At 34.9% G+C, this 27,433-nt stretch overlaps 1 protein-coding gene across 9 annotated transcripts in view; it reads left to right on the top strand.

Moving 5' to 3' along the window:
- The window catches only part of UBR3 (ubiquitin protein ligase E3 component n-recognin 3), a 222,767-nt gene that overhangs the window by 120,286 nt on the left and 75,048 nt on the right, over nt 1–27,433 (top strand). For 6 of the 9 annotated variants that reach the window (XM_036253634.1, XM_036253636.1, XM_036253633.1 and 3 more), the window contains exons 25-27: nt 12,735–12,902; nt 17,159–17,292; nt 21,611–21,721. In XM_036253634.1, the coding sequence (XP_036109527.1) occupies nt 12,735–12,902; nt 17,159–17,292; nt 21,611–21,721 (413 nt within the window). The remainder of the gene's footprint in view (nt 1–12,734; nt 12,903–17,158; nt 17,293–21,610; nt 21,722–27,433) is intronic. The other 3 variants (XM_036253642.1, XM_036253638.1, XM_036253637.1) reach the window with 1 other exon arrangement.

Below are 27,433 nucleotides of genomic sequence, written 5' to 3'. Positions count from 1 at the left end.
TACGGGACAACGCTCCAACCAACTGAGCCACACCAACCAGGGCTATAACCAGTTTCTTCATACCCCTTTATATAAAATGAACTGATATGCACCCCTGCCTTTCATTTTTGCTCTCCTCATCTCTGTCTTCTACCTTTTATCAGTTACTTGTTTACTTTTAAATCGTCAGGGTTTTGCTAACATTTTGTTTTGCCGTCGCAATCAAGTTTTTCATCTAAAGGTTGACTCTAAAAGTTGAAAATAATATGACTTTTTGATTGTTGTTGAATACAGGGCTAACTAACTAAGTAGTGTGCTAGGGTACATTTACTTTTTTTGAATCCGTTGGCCTGACTCCTAGACCACTTTAAGGAGACTGTGTTTAGTATATAGCCTCTTTTCTTATAGCTTTCTGTTGTTAAAAGCATACCACCCTTTACTCATTTCTGTTTGGGTCATTACTTTGCTACATTGTCTTTCTTTTTCCTGAAGTTTTCAACTGTCCTTTTTTTATTAACTCATGTATCTTTTTATTTTTTTATCCTCACCTGAGGACATTTTCCCATTTTTTGTTCAGATAGAGTGGGAAGGGAGAGAGAGAGAGAGAGAAACATCGACGTGAAAGGAACACATCGAGTAGTTGCCACCCAAACGACCCAATCAGGGCCGGGGACAAACTGCAACTGAGGTACATACCCTTAGTGGGAACCGAACCCGGGTTTCTCAGGACCGCAGGCCAACGCTCTACCGCTGAGCCAAACTGGCCAGGGCAACTCATGTATCTTCATAATGTCTCTCTTATTCTATCTACTCACTCAGTGATACTGTCATTTGCATGATACTGGTACTAGTTCCAGTCTGGTCTGTTTGCTTCGTGGACATGCTATACAGCCATTGTTTTGGGATTTTCCTCTTGTAGGGTTGATCTGGAGTTTCCTTCTTCTTACATCATTTCTTTTTTTTGGTCTTATTTTATTGGGGTGCAGCCTCAAGTATATTCTTAATAAGGCTTGTGTGGACACTAATCTTTCTGATTCTTTATATTTCTAGATGGGACCTTAGTTTACTGTCATGTTTGATTATTCATTTGGATGAATGTAGAATTCTAGGTTGATACACATCATTTTCTGTCACAACTGGTAAGGCAGTACCCTTGTTTTTTACCATTCATTTGATGAGAAGTCTCATGGTAGTTTAATTTTTGTTTTTTTATAGGTGAGCATTGTTTTTTCCTTTTCTGTGACACTTTTACAGTTGTCTAATCCTTTGAGATGTGAACTTTTATGAGTTGTATCTAGGTAGATCTTTTTTCATTTTCCTTAGTATTTAATATTTCTATCTCTGGAACTCTAAGAAAAATTTTTCCTATGATTTCCTTGATAACTAGTATAGTCATCCTCCAAGATAAGACCCTCAGTGATTATGCCTCCTGGTATTTATGCCTTCTTCTCCCACATTGCACCAGAATTGGTGTACATGACTACTGCAATATGCCAGAAGTGATGGTATGCCATTTCTGAGATTAGGTTATAAAAAACACTGTGGCTTCTGTCTTGGTTATCTTCTCTCTCGGATTACTCCTTCTGGGGAAAGCCAGCTGCCATATTGTGGGCAATGCTACGGAGAGGCCTGTGTGGTGAGTGACTGGGGCCTCTGGCCAATAGTCATGTGAGTGAGCTTAGATGTGAAACTTACAGCCCCAGTTAAGCCTTGAGATGGATACAGCCTACCTGCTTTTTTGATAGCATTCTCATGACAGATCCCAAGGCAGAGCCATCTAGCTAAGCTGCTCTCAGATTCCCGACGCTCAGAAACTGTGTGAAATAACAAATGTTGGTTTAAGCCACTGAATGTTGGGGTAATTTGTTAAACAGCAATAGAGAACTATTGCAATACTTTAATAAATTTTTAATTTATTTTTGTTAGTCCTCACCCAAGGATGTTTTTTCTACAGATTTTTAGATAGAGTGGAAGGGGTTGGTGGGGTGGGGAGGTGGGGTGGACGAAGAGAGAGAGAAAGAAACATCCATGTGAGAGAGATGACACATTGATTGATTGCTTCCCTCACACACCCTGCAATATAGGGATTGAACCTGCAATACAGGTACATGCTCTTGACTGGGAATCAAACCCACAACCCTTTGGTGTGAGGGCAGACGTTCTAACCACTGAGCACACCGGCCAGGGCTACATTTTTTTGTTATATTTTCTTTTTCTTTCTTTCTTTTTTTTTTGGTGTGAGTCCTACTAGTTAGATATTGGATCTTTTGGATTGGTCTTTTAATATTTTATATTTTTTAAAAAATATGTTTTTATTTATTTTTTAGAGAGAGAGAGAGAAACATTGATGTGAGTGAGAAACATCAATGGGCTGCCTCCTGCACAGCCCCGACTGGGGATTGGGCTTGCAACCTAAGCACATGCCCTGATCGGGAATTGAACTGTGACCTCTCAGGCCATGGGATGATGCTCAGTCCACCTAGCCACACTGGCTGACCTAATATTTTATCTTTTATGTCATGTGTTCTTTTGCTTTACATGCTTAGAAATTTCTTCTCTCCAGTATCTTTTTCTTACTTTGTTTATAGATATATTTTCTCATATTTTTCTAAATGTGTTAGATGTCTCTCTCTCTATATCTTTTATTCTTCTGAATTACTTAAAAATTTTATGTTAGTCTTTCATGTTGCTAATTTTCCTCATTTGCCTGATAATCCTAGATTGTCTTAGAAAGGTGATTTGGGTAGCTAATTTGGGTTTACTCTACTAAGGTGTAAATATGTTTGATCATTGTTATTCTTTCTTATATGTGTATATGGGTGAGGCATGTTGACCGTCAGACTTAGATTTGGGTGGGAGGACAGCAGACTGGTTTGTTTGGGCCCCCATTATGTTAACACTTACCTAGAAACTCTACCACTCTCCAAGCAACTTGTTCAGTTTCTTGTGCGAATAGGCTTTCACTCTTTTTTTTTCTTCTGAGGTAAATGACAAGCCACCTGAATGCTCTGTTCAGTCAAGGCTGAGGAGGGAATTGGGGTGTTGAGTAGTGAGTTCTGTATATAGTCCTTCAATTAATTATAATATTTTCAGAATCACTTCATACTTATGATTCCTATCCTCAGGATCACTGGCTGATTCTAAGCCCAGAGTTGGCATTCTAATGGACAGAGCATTTCTGTAACTGTCTCATGATATACAAGTGTTTGCAGCTTTTATGGCTTTCTTTCATTTGTCAGCATGTCTTCATCTCCTCCAATCATTCAGAAATTTTATTGACATCTCTTAATTGTTGGTTGGTTAAATTCTCTTTCACAACTTATCCTTTTTCTATGTTCTTGTAGGAATATTTCTTCATGTATTTCTTACTTTTATTTCAGTGTTCTTTTAGAAAGAATGAGAGACAAAAGTCTATATTTAGCCTATAGTCTTGAATTAGATACTTACTAAATATTATAATTAGTATGGAGTTAAAATTTTTGTTATAACAGTATTAAATTCTTAGTATAGAATCATAAAAAACACATATAATCAAAAATAAGAAAATAATATATTTTTTGCTACCAGATTTTCTAATTTAGCCTGTATTTTTACAGGTCATTTTGTAAATAAATAAATAAATATATAAATATATATATACTTTCTTTAACCAAAATGAGATAATTTCCCACATGCAATTTTTTTCCTAAGAAAAATTTTAAACATACACAAAAGGTAAATAATAATTTATAATAGTATTATAATAAATTTATAATAGTATTATAAATTCCCATATACCAATATAACCTTCATTTAGTTAACTTTTTTTTATTCTTGAACTTCCTTGTTTTCTGTCTCTCCATTAATGAGTTATAGACATCATATCACTTTACTCCTAAATATTACAGCATGCATGTCCTAGGCTTAAGAATATTCTGCTACTCAACCACAATATATTATATGTAAGAAAGTCATTCTTCCTATAAAGAAAATGATTTCAGAATGCAAACCTTGATATTATGTTAAATAATGAAATTATTCGAATTAAGTTAAAATTTTTCAAATTTATTTACATATCATTTTGTCCTTCAATATATCCCTCTAAGGGTTTAGAGTCAAAGTTCTGTGTTCTTAAATCTCTTGAGAGCAGTCCTGTAACCAGTTTGATGTGCAGTTTGTTTTATTTGTTTCCAACTTTAGAAACCAAGGAATGTTAATAATACTTTTAGAAACTGTTTTTATATGTTGCTTCCCAGTGCCAAGTAAGATAAAGCAAAAATAGTTTTCTGAGGAATTGATTAAGCAAAGCATCCAGAGAAGGTTAGGTAGTGATGTCTTGAATAGGAGAATGGCCACCTCATTTCCTGAGGAGACTGGAGGGAAGGAGGAAAGAGTGGATGGAGACAGAGGTAAGTTTCATTGAGGGTAAGGGAAATGGGAAGTTTAGGTGATCACTTGGTTGCTTTAGTTTTCAGGGTTAAATAAAATGTGAGTTCTGCTGAGTGAAAACAATGTCATGTTTGGAATATTGCTGAGGAGAGTGGGAGATGTTGCTCACCAAGGCTAAGAATAAAGATTGATAAACAATGCTTAGGGACCAGTTATAGTCAAGATCATACATTTGAATTGTTATTAGTCTGCAAGTTATTGACTCCCTCTCCTAAATCTTACTACTTTTTGGAAGGTCTGACCTTTTTTGGCAGTAGCCAGGGCACAGGAAGAACAATTGAGGGATCAGGCAGACATGATTGCTAGCAAACAAAGGCAATTCACAGAAGCCATCAGGATAATGATCCCAGTCCGGTTCTTGCATGCTGCAGTGGTGACAGGTGAGGTGATACAAGATTCATGAGTACTTGGTTTATTTATGTTGTTTGTGGCCATGCCAGTGGTATCCTGGACCATTCAGATTTGTATATTCCTTTTTTTAATAACTCAGTTCCTTCCCATAGAGATCTGTTTGACCCTGAAAACCCATTTGAGACTGTTTTCATCCATCGCCCAAGATAAAAATTGCAATGTTATATCTCTCCCCGCTCCGATTACTATTTGCTTCATTTACATATGAGATTATATCTTATAATATTATTAACACATGAAGCTGGGCCCACACCTGAAGTACTACCTGACAGTAGTACAGGTACAGCCTAATCTTAGTCCAGTCCTCTGCTTCATTTTTCAGATTGTCGTCTTGTCTTATTTCCTATCCATGTTGCAGGAATGTAAACATTCTGTGGTTGCTTTTATTTTGCCTTTATCTTTGTGTATGAGGAATGTTCTAATATTTTTAGTCTAGTAATGCAACATACAGAATATTTCAAATTTATAATACACAGTACTTTTCAAATTCTCTAATCAAATAATTTTATTAGTTAAAAATTTAAGGACAAAAGCTTTTTTTTCTGAATGCAATGGATTTCTGCTCTGTGATTAGTACTCTTAACTAATTTGTTGTTTAATGCTTTCTGTAGTTATCAAGTTTCCTGTATGAAGAGACTCACCTCTGCATTTCCATTTTTTTCTTCTGATCACTAATCCCCATTATTTATTTTGACTAGCTATCAAGGTGTAGGAGTCAACATGTTGAGTTATAACCTTGATCCATTAAATGTTTATCAGATAGAGATGACTGCAGTGCAACAGAAGTTCCAAGTGAGAGTTAAAATGCTTAATATAAAAATTTATCTTGGAAATTAATTTCTGATCTTAAACATACTTCATTTTAATTGTAGAAATATACAGCACAGAAAAGCATAAAGAAGGGACAAACTTTATCCCTAATTCTACCATCCCAAAAACACGTGTATTACTAATGACACTGTATAGTAACAATTTTGTATCATGCTTTTTTACTCAACATTTTAGTGTAAAAATATCCCTATATTATTACCTAGCAACTATAATTTTTAAAGGCTGTACTTCATTGGAGAAGTAACACGGTACAGTGGTTATGAGCATGGAGTCTGGAGCTTGTTGCTTAGGTTCATGTCTCAGCCACTCCATTGCCTGGAGTAATTTACTTAACCTCTTTTTACATTGGTTTTCACATAGTTAAAAAGGGATTATTATACAGAAGGTCCTCAAATAACATCATTTTGTTCATTGTCATTTCATTATAATGTTGATGAGATTCTATAGGAACTTAACTCTTGTTTATATAAATTGGCTTATGGTAAAAATTGATTTTCTTATATGTAATTTCACTTAATGTCACGTAATCTATTAATGACATTGAGTGAGGACCTACTGTACTACCTACCTCATAGGGCTGTTGTGAAGATTGAATGTATTAGTACATTTACAACACAACAGAGTACTTGGCACATAATAAGCTTATAAGCATTTGCTATTACTTTATTATTTTTAATCTATATTTTCTTCATAATCTCCTTATAATTGGACTTCAGTTTTTTTTTCTTCTAATTTTATTTATTATAATCATTGTATAAATAATTTTTTTTGTATTTTGGGTCTTAAGTGTTTGAATTTTAGGGGAGAATGATGATACATATTTTTGTATCTTAACTGTATACTCAGCACTATGCTAAACACATCTGCCTATTGACTTATTTGTTTGACACACACATGAGGAGATGGTATTATTTCAGATAAATATGCTTAAACTTAGTTTGAGTAATTGGTCAGAGGTTATACAGTAGTGGATGGTGGAGCCAAGGTTATTAATCAACAAGCCTTGTCTGCTTTTTACTATTTTTTTATATTTGAAGCAAACTGAGGAGGGTTAAACACCTTTTCTGGACAAGTTGGTAGACCAGGGATAGAAAGGAACAGATATGAGAATAGTTGCAAAGTAAGAATTAGTATGCCTGATGATTGATTGATTGATTGATTCAGGCACAAGGCACAAGATAGAAAAGATACTCAACATGTTGGGAAATTTTTCTTAATTCTTTAAAAAAAAAAACCAGAATGAAAATTGCTTTTTTAATAGCTAAAGCAAAAATCCTTGATGTTACTTTATTGGTTTACCCTGGTTATAGGGTCAGCTCCATCGAAATCACATGAATTGGAAGCGGATGGTAACGGGGTGATTCTCCTAAACAAAAGTTGAGACCTGCTGTTAGCAGAAGGGGCAATAGCTAGTAGGTAGATAGAAATAGCATCTGTCTACAGTAGCCATCCTTTAGGATTTCACTTGAAAAATGGGGTAGTCCAAGTAGCAGCTGGCACAGATCAGGATTTTGTTGATTTTTATTATTGATAGTTGTAGAGAGAGCTGCTTATTTTGTTACTTAATAATACAGTTTAATTTGAGGTTTATCCCTTTTTTTTACTTTTTAACAATGTATACTATGTATATATGCTACCATTTATGTAAGAAGGGAGATTGGAGATGTAAATATATATAATATAATATTATATATATAATAAAAATGTTTATATCCCTAGTGGCCCCTTCTTAGGTAAATGATAATAAACTACATATGCACACTTTGTCTACCTTGCTTTTTTCACCTAACATTATATCTTGGAGATTCTACCATGTGGTGTATAAAGATATTCTTCATTCCTTTTTCACCTATGTAGTATTCTGTCTTAGAGTTTTTCCATAGTTTATTCAAATGGTCTTTTATTATTGGATAGTTTGTTTTTATTCTTTTGCTATACAAACAGTACTGTAATGAATATCCTTGTGCATGTATCTTTTTGTATTTTGATAATACAGTTGTAAGATATTTTTAGAAGTAGGATTGCTGAGTCAAAGGGTAAACTCATATGTAATTTTGCTAGATATTGCCAAAAAATTTTGGGGGGTTGTACCATTTTGTATTCCCACCAGCATTGTGTCAGAGTATCAGTTACCCTATATCCTGATCATTAGAATATGTTGTCAAACTTGAGTGTGTTTGCTAATCTAGAAGGTCAAAGAAGTGGTATTGTAGTCTAGTTTTAATCAACATTTCTATTATTATAAAAAAAGGATGACTTTTACATCTTTAACTGCTTTTTGTTTCCAGACACATCTTTTTGCTGCTTTAGGACAGTTTTAGGCATAATTCTATTATAAATTAGCCTCTTTATGTTCTTAAATTTTCTTGGAATCATGCAAAGTTGTGGACCTTGCTCTCATTCAGGTAGGACTGATCTACTTGTGGCCTTGGCATGCATATAGTACATAGTCTTATGTTTCTATGGCTATTACATTTACATTGTAAAAACATTATTTTAAAAATTATTGTTGTTTTGAATTGCTGTGTTAATTTGCGAAGTTCTTATTTTCTCAACTAAATAGACACTACACAAATTCCTTTTCACTGAAATTAGAAAGCAGATCTCATGAATAGAATACTTTTTGTTTTTAATCCTCACCTCAGGACATTTTTCCACATATTTTTTTAGATATAGAGGAAGGGAGAGAGAAAGAAAGAAACATCAACGTGAGAGAGACACATGATTGGCTGCCTTCCGCACGACCCCAATCAGGCCTGGGGACTGAACTTGCAACCCAAGTACGTGCAGTTGACTCGAATTGAACCCGCGGCCTTTCAGTCTGTGGGCTGACACTCTAATTGCTGAGCCATACTGGCCAAGGCTAGAATACTTTTTACATTGATTTTTCTGAATATAAATTTGTTCAGTTTTGAGGAATAATTTACGTCTGTCATTTTAAGCCAGTCATTTGTGATGCGTATTTAAAAAAAATACAGCCCATAAATAAAAGTTAAATTTTGGTTATTTGCTTCATATATAAGACAGATACTGGTACCAAGTCAAAATATTTAAAAAAAAAAATTGTAATATAGTTAACATATTATATGAAAGCAAAGTTAATCATCTCTTCCTACCTTCTTTCTAATCTCATTCCTCTGAGATAAACTATTATAAACAGACTTTCTTGCTTCATACTAATGCATATAAAATTACACAAATGGATTTTGTTTACATTTGTTTTTCCAGAAATAAAATTAAACTGTGCATAATATTGTGGCGTTTGCTTGCTTGCCTGCCCTTTTTTTTTTCACTTTACAATGTATCGTGAATAACCCTGCAAATAGTATATACAGATTTCTTTTTATCCTACATTTCATTATGCACACATATAGTGCATGCAGTTACACACATGGGATTAATATAAATGCTTTTAGTTTGTGTTATATTTCTTTTTCTGTGACCCATGATTACAATTTTGTGTGTGTACTCTTGTGCTTTTTTGTATATTTGTATAATCATGTACAAACACTACAACTTTGTATTCGTAAGAGGTTCTCCCACTTTCCCTCCCTTTTCCTTTTCCCCTTCCTTCCTTAGTTATGGTCATTGTTTGCTTTACCAAATGGGATTGCCCTTCCTTGCTCTCTATCTTAGTAATACCTCCAAGTCTTCTTAGTAGTTCTGATTCAGTGGTTTTCAACCTTAGCTGCACAACAGAATCATTATAGCTCCCTTAGAACAATACTTGTGCATGGGCTCTACTATAGATTAGTTAAAGAAGAATATCTGAGAGTGGGGCGCAGGCATAAGGATATTTTGGAAGCTCCCAGCTGATTCTAATGTGCAGCAAAAGTTGAGAACCACCGCTCTAATTTAGTGTTTATTTTAGAGAAGGGAGGAAAAGTTCTTAATAGTCCATAATGAAGTAATTTACTCATTCATATCTCTATTTTTATATTCACTTTATTTTCAGTTTGTTTGTTTGCTTTTTTATTTTGCTATAATTAACAATGCTTCAGTAAACAGCCAACCTAAGTTTCTGAAACTGGTGCATCACTACATACAAGGTGGGGCAAAAAAAAGGCTTAGAGTTGCAAGTACAAGAAACACAGTTTATTCTTATATTACTGTTTATCAGTTATTGTATTATTTTTCATATGAACAACTGTAAACCTACTTTTATACCACACTGTATATCTGTCTATTCTTTTGTAGCCACTTGATGAAGATAAGCGCCTACATAGCTTTAATCCAATTTACTGATGATTTTAAAAGATCCAGTTACAGGGATGTAAATATGACATTAACTCAGATTTTTTCCCCATGTGTTGTCAGTTAAAAGTACAAAAAGTGCTTTTTCTTGAAATTTTCTGGTTTAGGAATTTGATATTTTTTTACAAGGCTAAACTTAGTCTTATGATATGATCCAACCATTATCCTCTTAGGTATTTACCCAACTAATGTAAAAATTTATGTCCATACAAAAATCTACACATGAAATATTATAGAAACTTTATTCATAATTGCTCAAAACTGGAAGTAGCCAAGATATCCGTCAGTAAATGAATAAACAAACAGTGGTGCATTCATGCAATGGAATATTATTGAGCAATAAAAAGGAATCTTAAATGCATATTTGCTTAGTGAAAATAGCCAGTCTGAAAAGGCTACATACTCTATGTTTCCAACTATGTTACATTTTGGAAAAGGCAAAACTATAGAGATAGTAAACAAATCAGTGGTTGCTAGAGTTGGGAGTGGCAATGGGCTAAATAGGTGAAACATAGGGGATTTTTTTTTAGAACAGTGAAATTCTGAATGATGCTGTAAAGTTGAATACATAACACTATGTGTTTGTCAAAACCCATAGAACTTAACAACAGAGTGAATCTTAATGTTTACAAATTTAAAAAATCATTTAGGATGTTGGAAGTCCCAGGATGTAATACAGAATGTGAGAAGAGAATCTGTGTTACAAATGTATCAGAATGATAGAATAAATAATAAATTACCAATAATATATTTTAATATATTATAGAATATACTCAAGCAGTGATTTTCTCTCTCTCTTTTTTTAATCCTCACTTGAGGATATTTTTCCATTTATGTTCAGACAGAGTGTGAAGGAGAGAGATAGAAAGAAACATTGATGTGAGAGAGACACATCTGTTGGTGGTCTCTCTTACGACCCTGACCAGGGCCAAGGACTAAACACAACCGAGGTACATGCCCTTGACTGGAATCGAGCCTCTGACTCTTTGGTTTGCAGGCTGACACTCTAACTGCTGAGCCAAATCGGCCAGTTTTTCTCTTTTTTAAAGAAATAAACCATAATCTTTTTATTTTCTTGAAGAAAAACAAAAAGGGACATTAGTGTTTGTAATTATTAAAATCAGAATTCAAATAAAAATTACTGTACATAAAAATGTCATCTGTTTTAGCCTTTAGCACTCACTGTCAAGCCTTACTTTTTAAAACTTTAGAAAATGAGACTTAGCAGTTTCTTTGATATTGCATTTTGGTATTAGGACTTCCTTGAAGTTTTCAACTTGGTTGTGGCCACAACATAAAAAAAAAAAGGAAAATTATCTTTGTGTGTGAGGTAGAGTTAATGAAATTCTATTTCTTTGGCACTTAACGTGAGACTGAATTATTTCATGTCACTTTAAGTCAGGTATTTCTCTATTCTCCTTTGAACTTGAGAGCAATCAAACACATCCCTTCTTTTCTGTGTTAAAATTTTCTTCCGAAAAAACAGTAATTGCATGTCAAATCTTAATGGCCTTCGGTACTTTTTTTAAAAAAAATCTCTTCATTTTGATTTATTAATGTTATTTTCATAGACATTGAGCTTTCTGGTTGTGATTCTATTTATGTATTATTGATTGTTTCTTCTCTGATTTCTTTATTGGCTTCTTTTTTATTTTCTTTAATACTAGACATTATCCAAAGTTTTATTTTTGGTTTCTGGCCCCTTTCCTCTCAGTTACTTTCAGTAACTGTCAGATATATGTTTATCTGCATGAATTCTTATTAAACATACCTGAACTTGATATCTTTATTTTCCTATTTCTGTCATATATTTTTCATATTCATTTAGATATGTCTTTATCTTTTATACAAGTCATAAATCACTTCTTCTTTCCTGGTCTTCCCAATCCCTTCTACTCATTTTTTTGCCAGTATAGACAGCATCACTGATCTTCGTGAATTTAAAAGTCTTACTCTGAAAATCATTATTGACTCAACATTTTATTTCTTGCTGTTATCAACAACATATCACCAGAGGATTACTGTTATTTTCTATAGTAGTGCTGCTTGATTAATATGTATAGTCATATCTAAACATTTTTCCTATGTAAATAAACTTATTGATAATTATTTTTGCTAAGATATAGTCACTAGAATTGAAAGTAAAGGAGGAATAGTTTGTTCCTCTTTTATCTCCTAGTAAATATTGCCATTTCCCCACAAGAGCTGCGATGTTATAAATTTCCCTTCTGAGGTGCCTCAAAGAAAATTAAAACAATTTTCTTAAATTTATTTTTTATGTGTGTGTGTGTGTGTGTGTGTGTGTATTTTAATCCTCACCCGAGGACGCTTTTCCACTTTTCTTCAGATAGAGAGGGAGACAGAAAGAGGGAGAGAGAGAGAAACATCGAGGCAAGAGAGACAAATTGACCTGTTGCCTCCTGCATGACCCCCACCAGAGCTGGGACGAACTGCAACTAAGGTACGTGCCCTTGACTGGAATCGAACTTGAGACTTACTGGTCCACGGGCCAATGCTCCAACCACTGAGCCAAACCGTCCAGGGCTTAAATTATAATATTTTAAAGGTTTTTTTTTTTTTATAGAAATGTTGTTGCCTCTGTGTTTTTTCTTTCAATTTTGTTTGTGAATGATAGATACAATATCAGAAGTGTTTTACTATATATTATTTAAAGTCTTTTATTATATCAACTCTTTGCATTTTTTGGTCTTTTTCTGGGTAAACATTTTATTTTAGCAAAGTATTTCTTCCATAATTTTATTACTGTATAACTTGATTGGTATTGAAGCTTAAAATTATTTGAACTTAATTTTTTTTTATTTTTATTGAAGAAAGATTTTTCTTCTCAGATTCTCCTGAGAATGATATTCCTATGGAGATCACCACAGCAGAACCACAAGTTTCTGAGGCAGTATATGATTGTGTTATTTGTGGACAGAGTGGCCCCTCCTCTGAAGACCGACCTACGGGATTGGTTGTACTGTTACAAGCATCCTCAGGTAAAATTAAACTAATTTTTCAGTGGGAACAGTTTTACAGACAAGGTAAGTACTTATAACAGATTAATAAATGTCTGTATCAAATGGAAGTTATATCTTTGTCTAGATATCACTATAGATATACATAGCAAGGGTCTATTTAGATTTGTATAGCAAAGAGTCTTAATCTGGTTTTATCTCACCTTCTTGTACATGACTGTTGGGAGAACATTTTTTTTTTTATTGTTGGAAGTATTACATATGTCCTCCCTTTTTCTCCCATTGACCTCCTGGAAGAACTTTTGAACAGAGAGATCAGTTATATGTTACAGTCTTTTTCCTTAAAATAATGTGGTGTATTACCAATGCTAGGTGGCCAGTAACTGAGTTCAGCATTTTTTATTTTTAAGAGAGGGAGGAGGAGGAGAGAGAGAAAAAGAACCAGCGATGTGTGAGATAGATATGTTGATCAGTTGCCTTCCGTATGCATCCCCTGAACCCACAACCTAGGTATGTGCGCTGTCCGGCAATCAAACCCATGACCTTCCGGTGCACAGAATGACACGCCAACCAATTGAGCCACACAGGCCAGGGCTGTCAGTGTAAATATTTTAATTGCACAAAGCATATTCAGGTAGCCTTGCCCTTATATCTTGAGCTACTAGAAACTGTTATTCTTGAAACAGCCTGCTGACTGATATGTTTTCCAGTCTATAGTTAATATAAAAAAAATTTTTTTTTTATTTGAAGTATTTGTCTGAATGCTGTCCATCCTCTACCATATTATTTTGAGGTAGGGTTATAGTTAGGGTTAGAAGATACAACAGTTAGAAACATATACACGCCAAATAGCAAAGGCCCCAACTATATGAAGCAAATATAGAATTGGAGGGAGAAATAGTTTTACAATGATAGTTGGAGACTTCAGTGTCCCACTTTCAATAATGGATAGAACAGCTAGACAGATCAAGAGAAAAATAAGACACTTAAGGAACACTATAAAACAATTTAACCTAAAAAACTTGTGTAGAATACTCTAACAATAGTAAAATATAGCTTTCTCAATTGTACATGGAACATTCTCCAAGATAGACCATGTATTGGGCCATGAAACAAGTCTCACTACATTTAAAAAGACTGAAATCGTCCTGACCGGTTTGGCTCAGCAATTATAGCATCTGCCCTTGGACCAAGGAGTCTGGGTCATTCCAGAGGCAACCAGTTGACGTGTCTCTCTCACATCGCGCTCTCTCTCTCTCTCTCTCTCTCTTTTTCTCTTTCTCCTTGCCCCCTTTTGCCCTCCCCCCTCCTCCCTCTCTCCCACTCTATCTGTATCTGAAGATAAACAGAAAAAGATCCTCAGGTGAGGATTAATAAAATACCCTGGCCAGTGTGGCTCAGTGGTTGAGTGTTGACCCATACACCATGGGGTCACTGGTTCGATTCCCATCAGGGCACATGCCCAGGTTGTGGGCCCAGTCCCTGGTGAGGGGCATGCAGGAGGTGACCAGTTGATGTTCTCACTCATGGATGTTTCCATCTCTCTCCCTCTCCCATCCTCTCTCTCTAAATCAATAAAGAAAAATAAATAAATAAAAAGACTGAAATCATCCAAAGTATCATCTCTAACCACAATGAATGAAACTAGAAATCAATAACAGTAAGAAATTTGGAAAATTCACAAATATGTGGAAATTAAATAACTAATTTTAAATAACCAATGGGTCAAAGAAGAAATTAGAAGCTACTTTGAAACAAATGAAAATGGAAACACAACATACCAAAACTTAATGTGGTGAAAACAGTGCACAGAGGGAAGTTTTTTTAGCTTTAAATGCTTATATTACAAAAGATCTCAAATCAATAACCTAACTTTACACTTTTAGGAATTAGAAAAATAAGAACAAGCTAATATAAATGCTAACAGATGGAAAGAAAGAATGACTAAAGCAAAGATAAATGAAATAGAGAATAAGAAATCACGAGAGAGAATCAGAAAAGCCAAGTTAGTTTCTTGAAAATATTGACAAATTTTGTAGCTAGAGTGTTCAAGAAAAAAAGAACACACAAATACTTAAAATAAGAAATGTAAATGGGACATTATTACAAACCTTACAGGAATAAAAAAGACTGTAAGAGAATGTTACTGAATAAGTTTATATTAACACATTGGGTGTCCTAGATGAAATGGATAAGTTCCTTAAATAAACTACCAAAACCGACTCAAGAAGTAACAGAAAATTTAAACAGACCTTGAATAAGTAAATAGATTAAATCAATAATCAAGAACATCTCAACAAATAAAAGCCCAGGACCCAATAGCTTCTCTGGTTGTTCTATCAAACATTTTAATAAACACAAATTCTTCTCAAACTTGTCAAAAAGGGGGGGGGGGGATACTTCCTAACTCATTCTGTAAGCCCAGCATTTACCCTTATATAAAAGCCAGATAAAGACATGGTAAAATCCTAGCAGACTAATCCAGAAGTGCATTAAGAGAATTGTACATCACGGATAACTGTATTTTAGTTGCTAGCATTCACTTGCTTCTGTCTCTCTTTCTGCTGCTACTATAAATCTCTCCAAACCTTGGGGCCCACAGTAATATGCCTAATATATCCTTCCCTAAGAATGGCTCTTCCCATGCTTATTGAGCCTTATATTAATGTATGACACTGCATTTATACCCCCCCCCACTTTTTGTGTTTTGATATTTTACAATTATGAAATCTTAGTATCTGTTTTTTTCCTTTTGCCATGTACCTCTTCCCAGCTTTTCATTTTGAAAAGTTTTATATCTATAGAAAAGTTGGACACCATTTACTTACACTCACCAATAGTTAGCATATTGTCATATTTACTTTTCTTTTCCTCTCTTAGCTACTCTCCCTCTCTTCTGAAGAAAACAGCAGACATCATGACATTTTATTCCTAAATACTTCAGAACAAGGATATTTTTTATGTAATGACAATATCATTACATTTAATGATATTTAATATAGATAACCCAAGAAATTTAATATTAATAACATCTAGTATTCTATGTTCAAATTCTCTCTGTTGGCCCCAATAATATTTTTTTATAGCAAAGGTTTTTTTTTTTTTCTTTGATCCAAGAACAAAGATAATGCATTGCATTTAGTTGCCATTTCTTGTTAGTCTTCTTTAATCTAGGACAGTTTTTCTAGCCTTTTAAAATTTTTTGAAGAGTCCAAATCAGTTCTTCTTTAGAATGCAGTTCATAGTGACAGCTTGTCCCATTATTGGTGATGCCAGCAAAGTTAGATTTCTTGGTTACACTTTGGATAATACACAGAGACTAACAATTTACCCCTTTACTTGAATGTTGTTCATCTTAATCAATGAATGTGTTATCTATTACCATTATTATTCTTTTCAGTACTTAAATTTTCTCCAATTTGACCACTCAGAACTTCTTTAGGTCCTCATTACCTGCCCCATTCAGTGTTTAAATGATTTGAGAGAGAGAGAGAGAGATCATGTGAGAGAGAAACTTCGATTGGTTGCCTCCTGTATGTTTCCCGACTGGGAATCGAGCCTACAACCTTTGATTTTTATTACACAAAATCCCAGGCTCATCTTGAACTTTTTCCTAACCCTGGACTCAGGTTTTTCTCCAAGGATCTCTATTCCATTCTCATGAGAAATAGTATATTTAGAAATGAAGTTTATTGATACTGGAGTGTTATAACTTTTAGACTTTTTTAGTGGACAGACTTTGGGAACCATTCATCCTCCATCAGTCCATTCATCTATTGATCCATCCATCGATCCATTAATCCATTGATCATCTATCCAGAGATTATACTCATATCTTTAAAAAAATTTTTTTCTGTATTGATTTTTAGAGAGAGAGGAACTGAGAGGGGGAGAGAGAGAGAAACATCGATGAGAGAGAACATCGATTGGCTGCCTCCTGCATGTCCCCCGCTGGGGATCGAGCCCACAACCTGGGCATGTGTCCTGACCGGGAATTGAACTGGCCACCTCCTGGTGCATGGGTCGATGCTCAACCACTGAGCCACACCAGCTGGACCATACTCATATTTTACTGTTATTTTGAAAATTAAATATTGTCCTATTTGGAGTTATATTTACTCTCTGGAGGAAAACTAGAATACCACTATTTTTTCAGGTTTAAAAAATATTCTAACAGTGCAAAAGTTAGTTAACTGTTTGTAAATAATGCAGCTTTTATGGTGAATAGGCCTATATACTGGTTGTTTAATGAGCTCTTATCTCTGTTGTTAATGTAGTTTTAGGGCAGTGCCGTGACAACATTGAGCCAAAAAAGTTGCCTATCACTGAAGAGGAGCAGATTTACCCTTGGGACACATGTGCAGCAGTTCATGATGTGAGGCTTTCATTATTACAGCGTTACTTTAAGGATGTGAGTACCCTTTTTATCTTCTAGGATTTTTGTCTGCAAAATTTATAGTTATTTCTTTCAAGGATTTTATATATTTTTTCTAACAAATGTCATTCTAATTTGGAATCTGGAAGTTTATTAGAAAAAAATTAGTATGTGAATAGTAAAGAAATGGAAATTTGTTAATAAGTAAACATTTCAGGTTATAAATGTTATACCGTTGTTTTAAATGTAGTTTATTTGGTGGTATACAAATTCAATACAATGGAGTGATAAGTACTATCACTATAACTCTATAAAAACTTTTAGATAATGGTGTGAATATTTTATGAAGATTGTTGCCTCCTTCTTTTACTTTTATTTAAAGATATACAATAAAATACCATTATGATGCTGTTTAAATGTAAAGTAAGGGCAGGTTTAATACATGGTTTCTTGTAAACTTGGTAGATTTTTTCCCAGCTCTTTGTACCTGGGGGCTCCAGCACTCAGGTGTTGTAAGTCTTGGAAGACCAGTTTTAGTTTTCTAGTAGCAGCAGCATTAATTCCTTTAAAATTTTTTTTATACCATTTTTAATATTTCCTGACTGGATTATCAGCAGGTTTCTTTCACCTTTTTTTTTGGATGTTGTATCTTGAATTAAGCAAATATATGATAATAATTTAAATTGCTTAAAATGTAGAGTGAAGCATTATTTTTATTTAACTCTATGAGATGATTATCTTGATAGATTTCCAAATGTAGTTTTTCTTGCCCATAATGCACTGGATTAAATGGAAGAAACTACAGTGGGTCCTTGTTTATCGCAGTTAATCAGTGCCAGACTCTACCGCAATAAATAAATTTCCACGAAGTAAGATTCTCTATATACAGTCGTCCCTCGCCACTTTGCGCTTAGACTTTTGCGAGATGACTGGAGTGGAATGGGTAGAAGACAGAATGATTAATGAGAATAAACAGTAACTTCCCTGGTGATGATAAGAGTCAGAATAGCCCTGGCCGGTTTGGCTTAGCAGTTAGAACGTTTGCCTGTGAACAAGAGAGACCTGGGTTCAGTTCCTGCTAAGGGCACGTACCTCGTTTGCAGTTTGTCCCCAGCCCCAGTTGGGGTCATGTGGGTGGCAACCAGTTGATGTGTCTCTCTCGCATCAATGTTTCTTTCTCTCTCTTTCTTCTTCCCTCTCTCCCTCCCACTGTGTTTGAAGATAAATGCAAAAATGGCCTCGGGTGAGGGGTGAGGATTTAAAAAAAAAAGAAGAGTCAGAATAGAGTGTGGTTCAGTGGTCTGGACTGAAGAGAAGGTTTCTGGTAGATTCTGGAGGACAAGATGGCTGTTATTAGGGAGGCGTTATGTAGGGTAGAAAAAGTCCTAGGTTTAGATAACCTTACTACATATAATAAAGGTAAATATAAATGTAAAGTGGTGGTTCTGATATTCAAACGAGGCCACTTAGGAGGGCTCAGGTGTTAGCCTTTATAAGGTAATTTGGATTAGGTAATGGGGACCATACTTCCATATATTTTGAGGCTTTAAAATGAAATTATCATTATTTGGGAAAAAATATAAACACACACACTTTATTCTTTATTGTTTCTTTGAATTTTTTGCAGTGTGTATGTATATATATAAAACTATTAATTAGAGATGGATAAATACCATTTTGAAGAAAATGATGAAATTGTGCTAAGTTCTGCTTTTACAGAAATTTACTATCACCTTTATTTAGATTTTTCTTAACATAATCTCGGTTTTAATTTTATCATTTTGTATCACTTGAGGGTATATTTCTATATTAAAATTTTTGTGTGCTTATATAATGGTTATTTTATGTATATATATGGAGTGATCCTTCTATTTTGCCTCTGGAGGTCTAGGACCATTTCTTATATTGGTTTTATAGTTTCCTGAGGGGCTAGCACATGCTATGTGTGTTGTAGATGCTTACTGGATTTCTTAATGAATTACTCTAGCAAAGATTACCAGAGTTTGGTAGTCAGAAAGACTATATAGAGAAGAGTTACTATCAGTGGGCACTGCTACTGATTATAGAATTAAACTGTGTAGATGCTGCTATCTTCAGGTCAAACACACACCATTTTATAGAGTTGACATGTCGATTTTTAGTCATGTAAGACTACAGTGACTGTTGAAACAAAGTGTTATATGAGAGATAGGATACAGTAGGGGAGGAACCTGAGCTATGGAGTCGGGTAGATTTGGGTTTGAAATTGGGCTCTACCATTTATAACTGAGTGATCTCAGGAAACTTTTTATTCCTCTTTTATAAAAAAGATAATACCACTTACTGTGTGAGGTTTTCATAAATACTGAGGTTGTGAAGATTCCATGATAAGCACTTAGCACAGTGGTGGGCACTCATCGAAGTCTTCTTAAAATATTAGTCTCATATTAGTAAATGCTTTCCTGCTTTTCTTTTTTTTTGACTCTAGCAGATTCAGATAAGACATCTAACAGTTACATTAACAAGTGACTTACTATTTTTAGCTGACTACTTTTATTAAAAAGAACAATTAACTACATTTTTATAATATATGAGGAATCTTGACTTAATGTTGGAACTTTATTATTATTTAGAGATGATTTGGTCATCTCACATTATAATGTATAAATTTCTTTTTAATATAAACAGAATTTAAAGGTTTACTCAGTTTTTATGGCTCGCAAATATTTCATCATATTCTGTCACTCATGTTAGACCTTATGCCTAATATTGCTCTGGCCTGGCAATCTATTTACTACAGACTCTAGAGGATGAACTAAAGTTCAGGGCAAGTGCTATTTGACAGAGGCTAAATGAAAACCCAAAATTATTTTGGGAGGAAAAGTCTAAGCCTATTTATAGGTTGAAGGGAAGGAATTAGCAGAGAAGAAATTGAAGATGTGAGAGAAAGAGGAGATAGAAGTAATTCACTTTTAAAACAAATTTCAAACGAAATTTGTTGGCTTATATAATCTGTTTCCCTTCTTTATTGTGTTTTATATTAAATCTTTGCAAATGTTAAAGCACTTTTTTGGGGTTATTCTTATGACCAAATTTGTACTTTGGAGAGATGTATGGATGATACATTATGGAGAGAATAAATCGGAGTCAAGAAAACCAGTTAAGAAACTTTATATAAGAATCCCCTCCCTCACAACAAATGATACAGACTTGAATATTACAGTGAGATTGAAGAGGTCTGGCCAAAATTATGAGTCACTTAGAAGGCAGAATCCTTATAATTTGGGAATTAAAACTGTGATACTAAGGAAAGGGTGTGATGTAGAATAACTCAGCTTTCTGATTTGGTGACTAAATAGATTGTGGAGTTTTTAAATCCAAAGGAAAAGGAACAATAATGGAGAAAGTAACAAGTTTGTGACACATTAATTTTATGTTATCTGAGAGATGTCAACCTGGAGATTTCTGTTAGCAGCTAAATATTTGTATCTGTCAGTCAGGCAAGAGATTTAGCTTGGAGAATAGTTGAATTTACTGATTAAATCACTTAGGGAGAATAGTTTTAATGAATAGTGAGTAGCACTAAGAATAGAATCTTGAGGAATATAAACACTGAAGGGGCAGGGGAAAAAAAAGAGGCTTAAAAGGAGGCCTGAACCAAATGGTTAAAGAGATGGGAGGAAAACCAAGAGAGTCTCATTATGGAAGGCAGAGGGAAGTAGACATTTTAAGGAGGATGTTTTTAATGTCTCAATCACAGAAGATTAAGTACCATATAGAACAGGTTAAACCATCAACAGCAGTACGGTTTACACAACTATAGTATAATAATGAGAGCTTATATTTTATGGGGAGGAGAAAGGCTAATTCATAATTATTTTTCATTGTAAGCATAGATATTTAGAAGCTAAACCTTTGTGGTGTTCTAGTTTAAAGATACTGCCTCAGGGCTGTCAAGTCAGGTATTTATCACAGAAATACAAAATTCAGCCCTGGCCGGTTTGGCTCAGTGGTTAGAGCATCAACCCTCGAACCAGAGAGTCCCAGGTTCGGTTTCCACTAAGGGCATGTACCTCAGTTGCAGTTCATCTTCCTCCCCAGTTGGGGTCATGTGGGTGGCAGCTAGTTGATGTATCATCTCTCTCACATTGATGTTTCTCTCTGTCTTCTTTCCTCTCTCCCTTCTTTTCTCTCTCCCTCCCACTCTATCTGAAGATAAATGCAAAAATGTCCTTAGGTGAGAATTAAAAAAAAAAACAACGAAGTTCAAAGTACAATGATATGAAATCATTCAGAGGTTTGTGTGGATATATTTAAATATGTTTATACTTCTTTAAAGTTAATTGTATTTTGTCTTTTTTTTTTTTTTTTTAAGAGTTCTTGTCTATTGGCAGTATCAATTGGCTGGGAAGGAGGTGTTTATGTACAAACCTGTGGCCACACATTGCATATAGATTGTCATAAATCTTACATGGAATCCTTACGGGTAAGTTAATTGAATAATTTTTAACGGTGTGTGTGTCTTTCCCTGTATTAAGTATTTTTACAGCATATACATCCCAATTCATCTGGAGTGATTTTGATCATCATTTGCACAGTCCAGACTCGCAGTTTCTTCACCTCTTCAACTTTAGGGATTTTATTTTTTTACTCCACTTTAGCAACTGACTTCCATGACTGTAAGTTTAGACCTCACTACTTTAGTTCTGAAATATTAAGCTTTATTATCCTGCTATATCATTTGATTATTTTTCAGATTCTCTTATTTTCACTCTTATTAGTATGTTTTGCTTCTGGCATCAAGATCTCTAGTCCTTTAACCCTTGTGTATTTTTCCTAGTACATTAGCTCTTATCTGGCCTCACTTACTTGTACTTTGCCCATTCTACTCTTAATACCAGTCATTTATTCTACCTCCTCAGATCACAGACCCAGGCAGTTAACCCTACTAGAAAAATCATAAAACTAAGTAGACTGGCATCTCCATAAGTTTGTGGTTTCCTATAATAGTGCCTTAGAGTAGAATAGTGAATTTCAACCAGTATGCCACAAGAATTTTTAAAACATGCAGTACCTGAATATTTAGTCAGGGGCACTAACTTCTTTTCCCTTAGATTGCCAACACACAATAACCATCCAGTGTGAATGGATCAAAATTATACCTATTTTTTTTGTCAGATTGGCAAAAAAATACAATATATTTTTTGGTATGCTGCAGAATTTAGTAAATAGTTTATGTATGCCATGAGATGAAAAAGGTTGAATATTGCTGGTCATGGACTGTAGATACCACTTATCAATTCACTTACTTGTCTTTGATCAGTTTCCTCTCCTAGTCTCCTCAGCAGCTATTCCAAAGCTTTGCCTCCACTATCCCTCCTTCACCTAAGTCCCAAGATCCCTTTCCCCTCATCAGACTGGCTCTTCCTCTGTCACCAAGAAAACAGTGGTTTTCTGTCACCTACTACTTTAGTTTCCTACTTTGCTTTTGTATTCCTCAATAAATGACTTTGTGTCCCAACCAATCCTTTCTTTTCAACTCCTTGAGGTGGTCTTCTTCTGTTTAAGAATAATCTTTCTGTTATGCTGTAGTATTCCTTTCTCCTCTTTACTATAGGGGCTTTGATTTATCAGTAAGTAACCTCTTTTTCTTCTGTATCTTTAGTTTTTCTGCCTGGTCTGTCTCTTCTTTTCAGTTCTTAAAGACTCTAAAGTCTTCCATTTAAAATTCCTTCCCTTGACTTTGAATTTTTCTGTAGCTACAGTCTTTATCTTTCTCTCAGCTCAACTTCTTAAAAGCATGGTCTACTCTATTCCCAGATTCCTGACTCAGAAGCAGTGGATTTCTTTTTTTTTTTTTTTTTTTTATGAATTTTTATTTATTTTTTTGTTACAGATATTTTTACCTTTTTACCCCATTGGCACCCCCCCCCCCTCCACCCTGTCCCCGGCTTAGTTGTCCATGTCCATTGGTCATGCATACATGTATATAAGTTCTGTGGTTTATCTCTTCCTACCCCCCCACCCCCCATCCCCTCTTCTGAGGGATGTCAGTCTGTGCCCTACTTCCATGTGTCTGGGTCTACTGTATTCCTCAGACTGTTATGTTCATTATATTCTGTATATAAGTGAGATCATGTGGTATTTGTCTTTTTCTGCTTGGCTTCTTTCACTTAGGATAATACTTTCCAGGTCCCTCCATGTCGTCTCAAAGGATAAGAGATCTTTCTTTCTTACCGCTGCATAGTACTCCATTGTGTATATGTACCACAGCTTTTTGATCCATTCGTCTACTGGTGAACACTTGGGCTGTTTCCAGATCTTAGCTATTGTAAATAGTGCTGCTATGAACATAGGGGTACATATATTCTTCCTGATTGGTGTTTCAGGCTTCTTAGGGTATATTCCCAGCAGTGGGATCACTGGGTCAGATGGGAGTTCAATTTTTAATTTTTTGAGGTAGCACCATATTGTTTTCCATAGCGGCTGCACCAGTCTGCATTCCCACCAGCAGTGTATTAGAGTCCCCTTTTCTCCACACCCTCGCCAACACTTGTTGTTTGATGATTTGTTGATGGCGGCCATTCTGACAGGTGTGAGGTGATACCTCATTGTTGTTTTAATTTGCATCTCTCTGATGATTAGTGATGTTGAGCATTTCTTCATATGTCTCGTAGCCATTTGTATGTCCTGTTTGGACAAGTGTCTATTTAGGTCCTCTGCCCATTTTTTAATTGGGTTCTTTGTCTTCCTTTTGTGGAGTTGTATGAGCACTCTATATATATTGGAAATTAACCCCTTATCTGATACATCATTGGCAATGATGTTCTCCCATACAGTGGGTTGCCTTTCCATTTTGATGATTGTTTCTTTTGCTGTGCAGAAGCTTTTGAGTTTGATGTAGTCCCATGTGTTCATTTTCTCCTTTATTTCTGTTGCCTTAGGTGATGTATCAGTGAAAATTCTGCTCCGTATGATGTCCGAAATTTTGTTGCCTACATTTTCTTCTAGAATTTTTATGGATTCACCGGTCACATTTAAGTCTTTTATCCATTTTGAGTTTATTTTTGTGTATGGTGTAAGTTGATGGTCTAGTTTCATTTTTTTGCATGTAGCTGTCCAATTTTCCCAACACCATTTATTAAAGAGGCTGTCTTTACTCCACTGTATGCTCTTGCCACCTTTGTCAAATATTAATTGAGTGTATTGCCTTGGGTCCATTTCTGGGTTTTCAGTTCTGTTCCACTGGTCTATATGCCTGTTATTGTGCCAGTACCAGGCTGTTTTGGTTACAGTCGCTTTGTAGTATAACCTGATATCTGGTATTGTGATCCCACCTACTTTGTTCTTCTTTTTCAAGATTGCTGTGGCTATTCGGGGTCTTTTTTGGTTCCATATGAACTTTTGAAGTATTAGTTCTGGTTCTATGAAATATGTCGTTGGTATTTTGATGGGGATTGCATTGAATCTATAGATTGCTTTGGGTAGTATGGACATTTTAATGATGTTAATTCTTCCAATCCATGAACAGGGTATGTGCTTCCACTTTTTTATATCTTCCTCTATTTCTTTTTTCAATGACCTGTAGTTTTCTGCAAATAGGTCCTTTACTTCTTTGGTTAAGTTTATTCCTAGGTATCGTAATTTTTTTGGAGCGATGGTAAATGGGATTGTTTTTTCAGTTTCTCTTTCTGTGAGTTCATCATCGATGTACAAGAATGCCGTCGATTTCTTGACATTAATTTTGTATCCTGCTACTTTGCCAAATTCATTTATTAAGTCTAATAGATTTTTGATGGAGTCTTTAGGGTTTTCTATGTACAATATCATGTCATCTGCAAATAATGACAGTTTCACTTCCTCCTTTCCAATTTGGATCCCTTTTATTTTTTCTTCTTGTCTGATTGCTGTGGCCAAGACTTCCAGTACAATGTTAAATAAGAGTGGCGAAAGTGGACATCCCTGTCTTGTTCCTGTTCTTAATGGAAATGTTTTTAGTTTCTGTCCATTGAGTATGATGTTGGCTGTAGGTCTTTCATATATGGCCTTTAGTATGTCGAGATATGGTCCCTCTATTCCTACATTGCTGAGCGTTTTTATCAGAAATGGATGCTGGATTTTGTCGAATGCTTTTTCAGCATCTATTGATATGATCATGTGGTTTTTATTCTTCATTTTGTTTATGTGGTGTATCACGTTTATTGATTTGTGAATATTGTACCAGCCTTGCATCCCTGGAATGAATCCCACTTGGTCATGGTGAATAATTTTTTTGATGTATTTCTGGATCCGATTTGCTAATATTTTGTTCAGGATTTTGGCGTCTATGTTCATCAGGGATATTGGCCTGTAGTTTTCTTTCTTCGTAGTGTCTTTTTCTGGTTTTGGAATTAGAATTATGCTGGCCTCATAGAACGTGTTTGGAAGTCTTCCTTCTTCTTGAATTTTTTGAAATAGTTTGAGGAGAATGGGTGTTAGTTCTTTTTTGAATGTTCGGTAAAACTCCCCCGTGAAACCATCTGGGCCTGGGCTTTTGTTTGCTGGGAGAGTCTTGATTACCTCTTCAATTTCCTTAGTTGTTATTGGTCTGTTCAAGTTTTCTATCTCTTCCAGGAATAGTTTTGGGAGACTGTGTGTTTCTAGAAATTTGTCCATTTCGCTTAGATTGTCGAATTTGTTGCCATATAGTTGTTCGTAGTAGTTGTTAACGATCTTTTGTATTTCCGTGGTGTTGGTTGTTACTTCTCCTCTTTCATTTCTGATTTTGTGTATTTGGGTTCTCTCTCTTTGTTTCTTGGTGAGTCTAGCTAAGGGTCCATCAATCTTGTTTATCTTTTCGAAAAACCAGCTCTTTGTTTCATTGATCCTTTGAATTGTTTTTTTGGTCTCTATGTCATTTATTTCTGCTCTGATCTTTACTATTTCCTTCCTTCTACTTGCTCTGGGGTTTTCTTTTTGTTTGCTTTCTAATTCTTTAAGTTGTGAGGTTAGACAGTCAATTAGAAATTTTTCTTGTTTTTTGAGGTAGGCCTGTAGTGCTAAGAACTTCCCTCTCAGAACTGCTTTTGCTGCATCCCATAGATTTTGTGTTGTTGTGTGTTCATTTTCATTGGTTTCCAGGAAGTTTTTAATTTCTTCCTTGATCTCCTCGGTGACCCATTCATTGTTTAATAACATGCTATTTAGCCTCCATGTGTTGAAATGTCTTTGCATGTTCTTGTTGCAATTGATTTCTAGTTTCATGCCATTGTGATCTGAGAAGATGCTTGATATGATTTCAATCTTCTTGAACTTGTAGAGATTTAGTTTGTGTCCTAACATGTGGTCTATCCTTGAGAATGTCCCATGTGCACTTGAGAAGAATGTGTATTCTGTAGTTTTGGGGTGTAATTCTCTGTAGATATCTATTAAATCCATTTGGTCTAGTGTTTCATTTAGAGTCTCTGTTTCCTTGCTAATTTTTTGCCTAGAGGATCTATCCAGTGCTGTCAACGGGGTGTTGAAGTCCCCTGCTATGATTGTATTGTTGTCGATTTCTCCTTGGAAGTCCTCTAGAAGATTTTTAATATATTTTGGTGCTCCTATATTGGGTGCATATATGTTTACCGAGGTTATATCTTCCTGTTGGATAGATCCTTTCAATATTATGTAGTGGCCGTCTTTGTCTCTAGTTATGGTCTTCATTTTGAAATCTATTTTATCAGATATGATAATTGCTACCCCAGCTTTTTTTTGCTTTCCATTTGGTTGGAAAATTTTTTTCCATCCCTTCACTTTCAACCTATGTGAGTCTTTTGTTGAGAGGTGGGTCTCTTGTAAACAACATATAGATGAGTCATGCTTTCTTATCCAATCAGCTACTCTGTGTCTCTTTATGGGAGCATTCAATCCATTTACGTTTAAGGTGATTATTGATATGTACTTATTTATTGCCATTTTTGTTTAGTGTGGTTCTATTTTTCTTCTCATTTCTACTGCTAATTACAGCAGTCCTTTTAACATTTCTTGCAGTGCTGGTTTGGTGCTAATGTATTCCCTTAGCCTTTTTTTGTCTGGGAAGCTCTTTATTTGATCTTCTATTTTGAATGATAGCCTTGCTGGGTAGAGTAGTCTTGGATTCAGATTCTTGTTTTTCATGACTTTGATTACTTCATGCCATTCCGTTCTGGCCTGTAGTGTTTCTTGTGAGAAGTCAGCT

This window comes from Molossus molossus, unplaced genomic scaffold (assembly GCF_014108415.1).
Source record: "Molossus molossus isolate mMolMol1 unplaced genomic scaffold, mMolMol1.p scaffold_m16_p_11, whole genome shotgun sequence".
NCBI classification, from domain to species: domain Eukaryota; kingdom Metazoa; phylum Chordata; class Mammalia; order Chiroptera; family Molossidae; genus Molossus; species Molossus molossus.
This window is presented reverse-complemented; position numbering and strand designations above follow the sequence as displayed.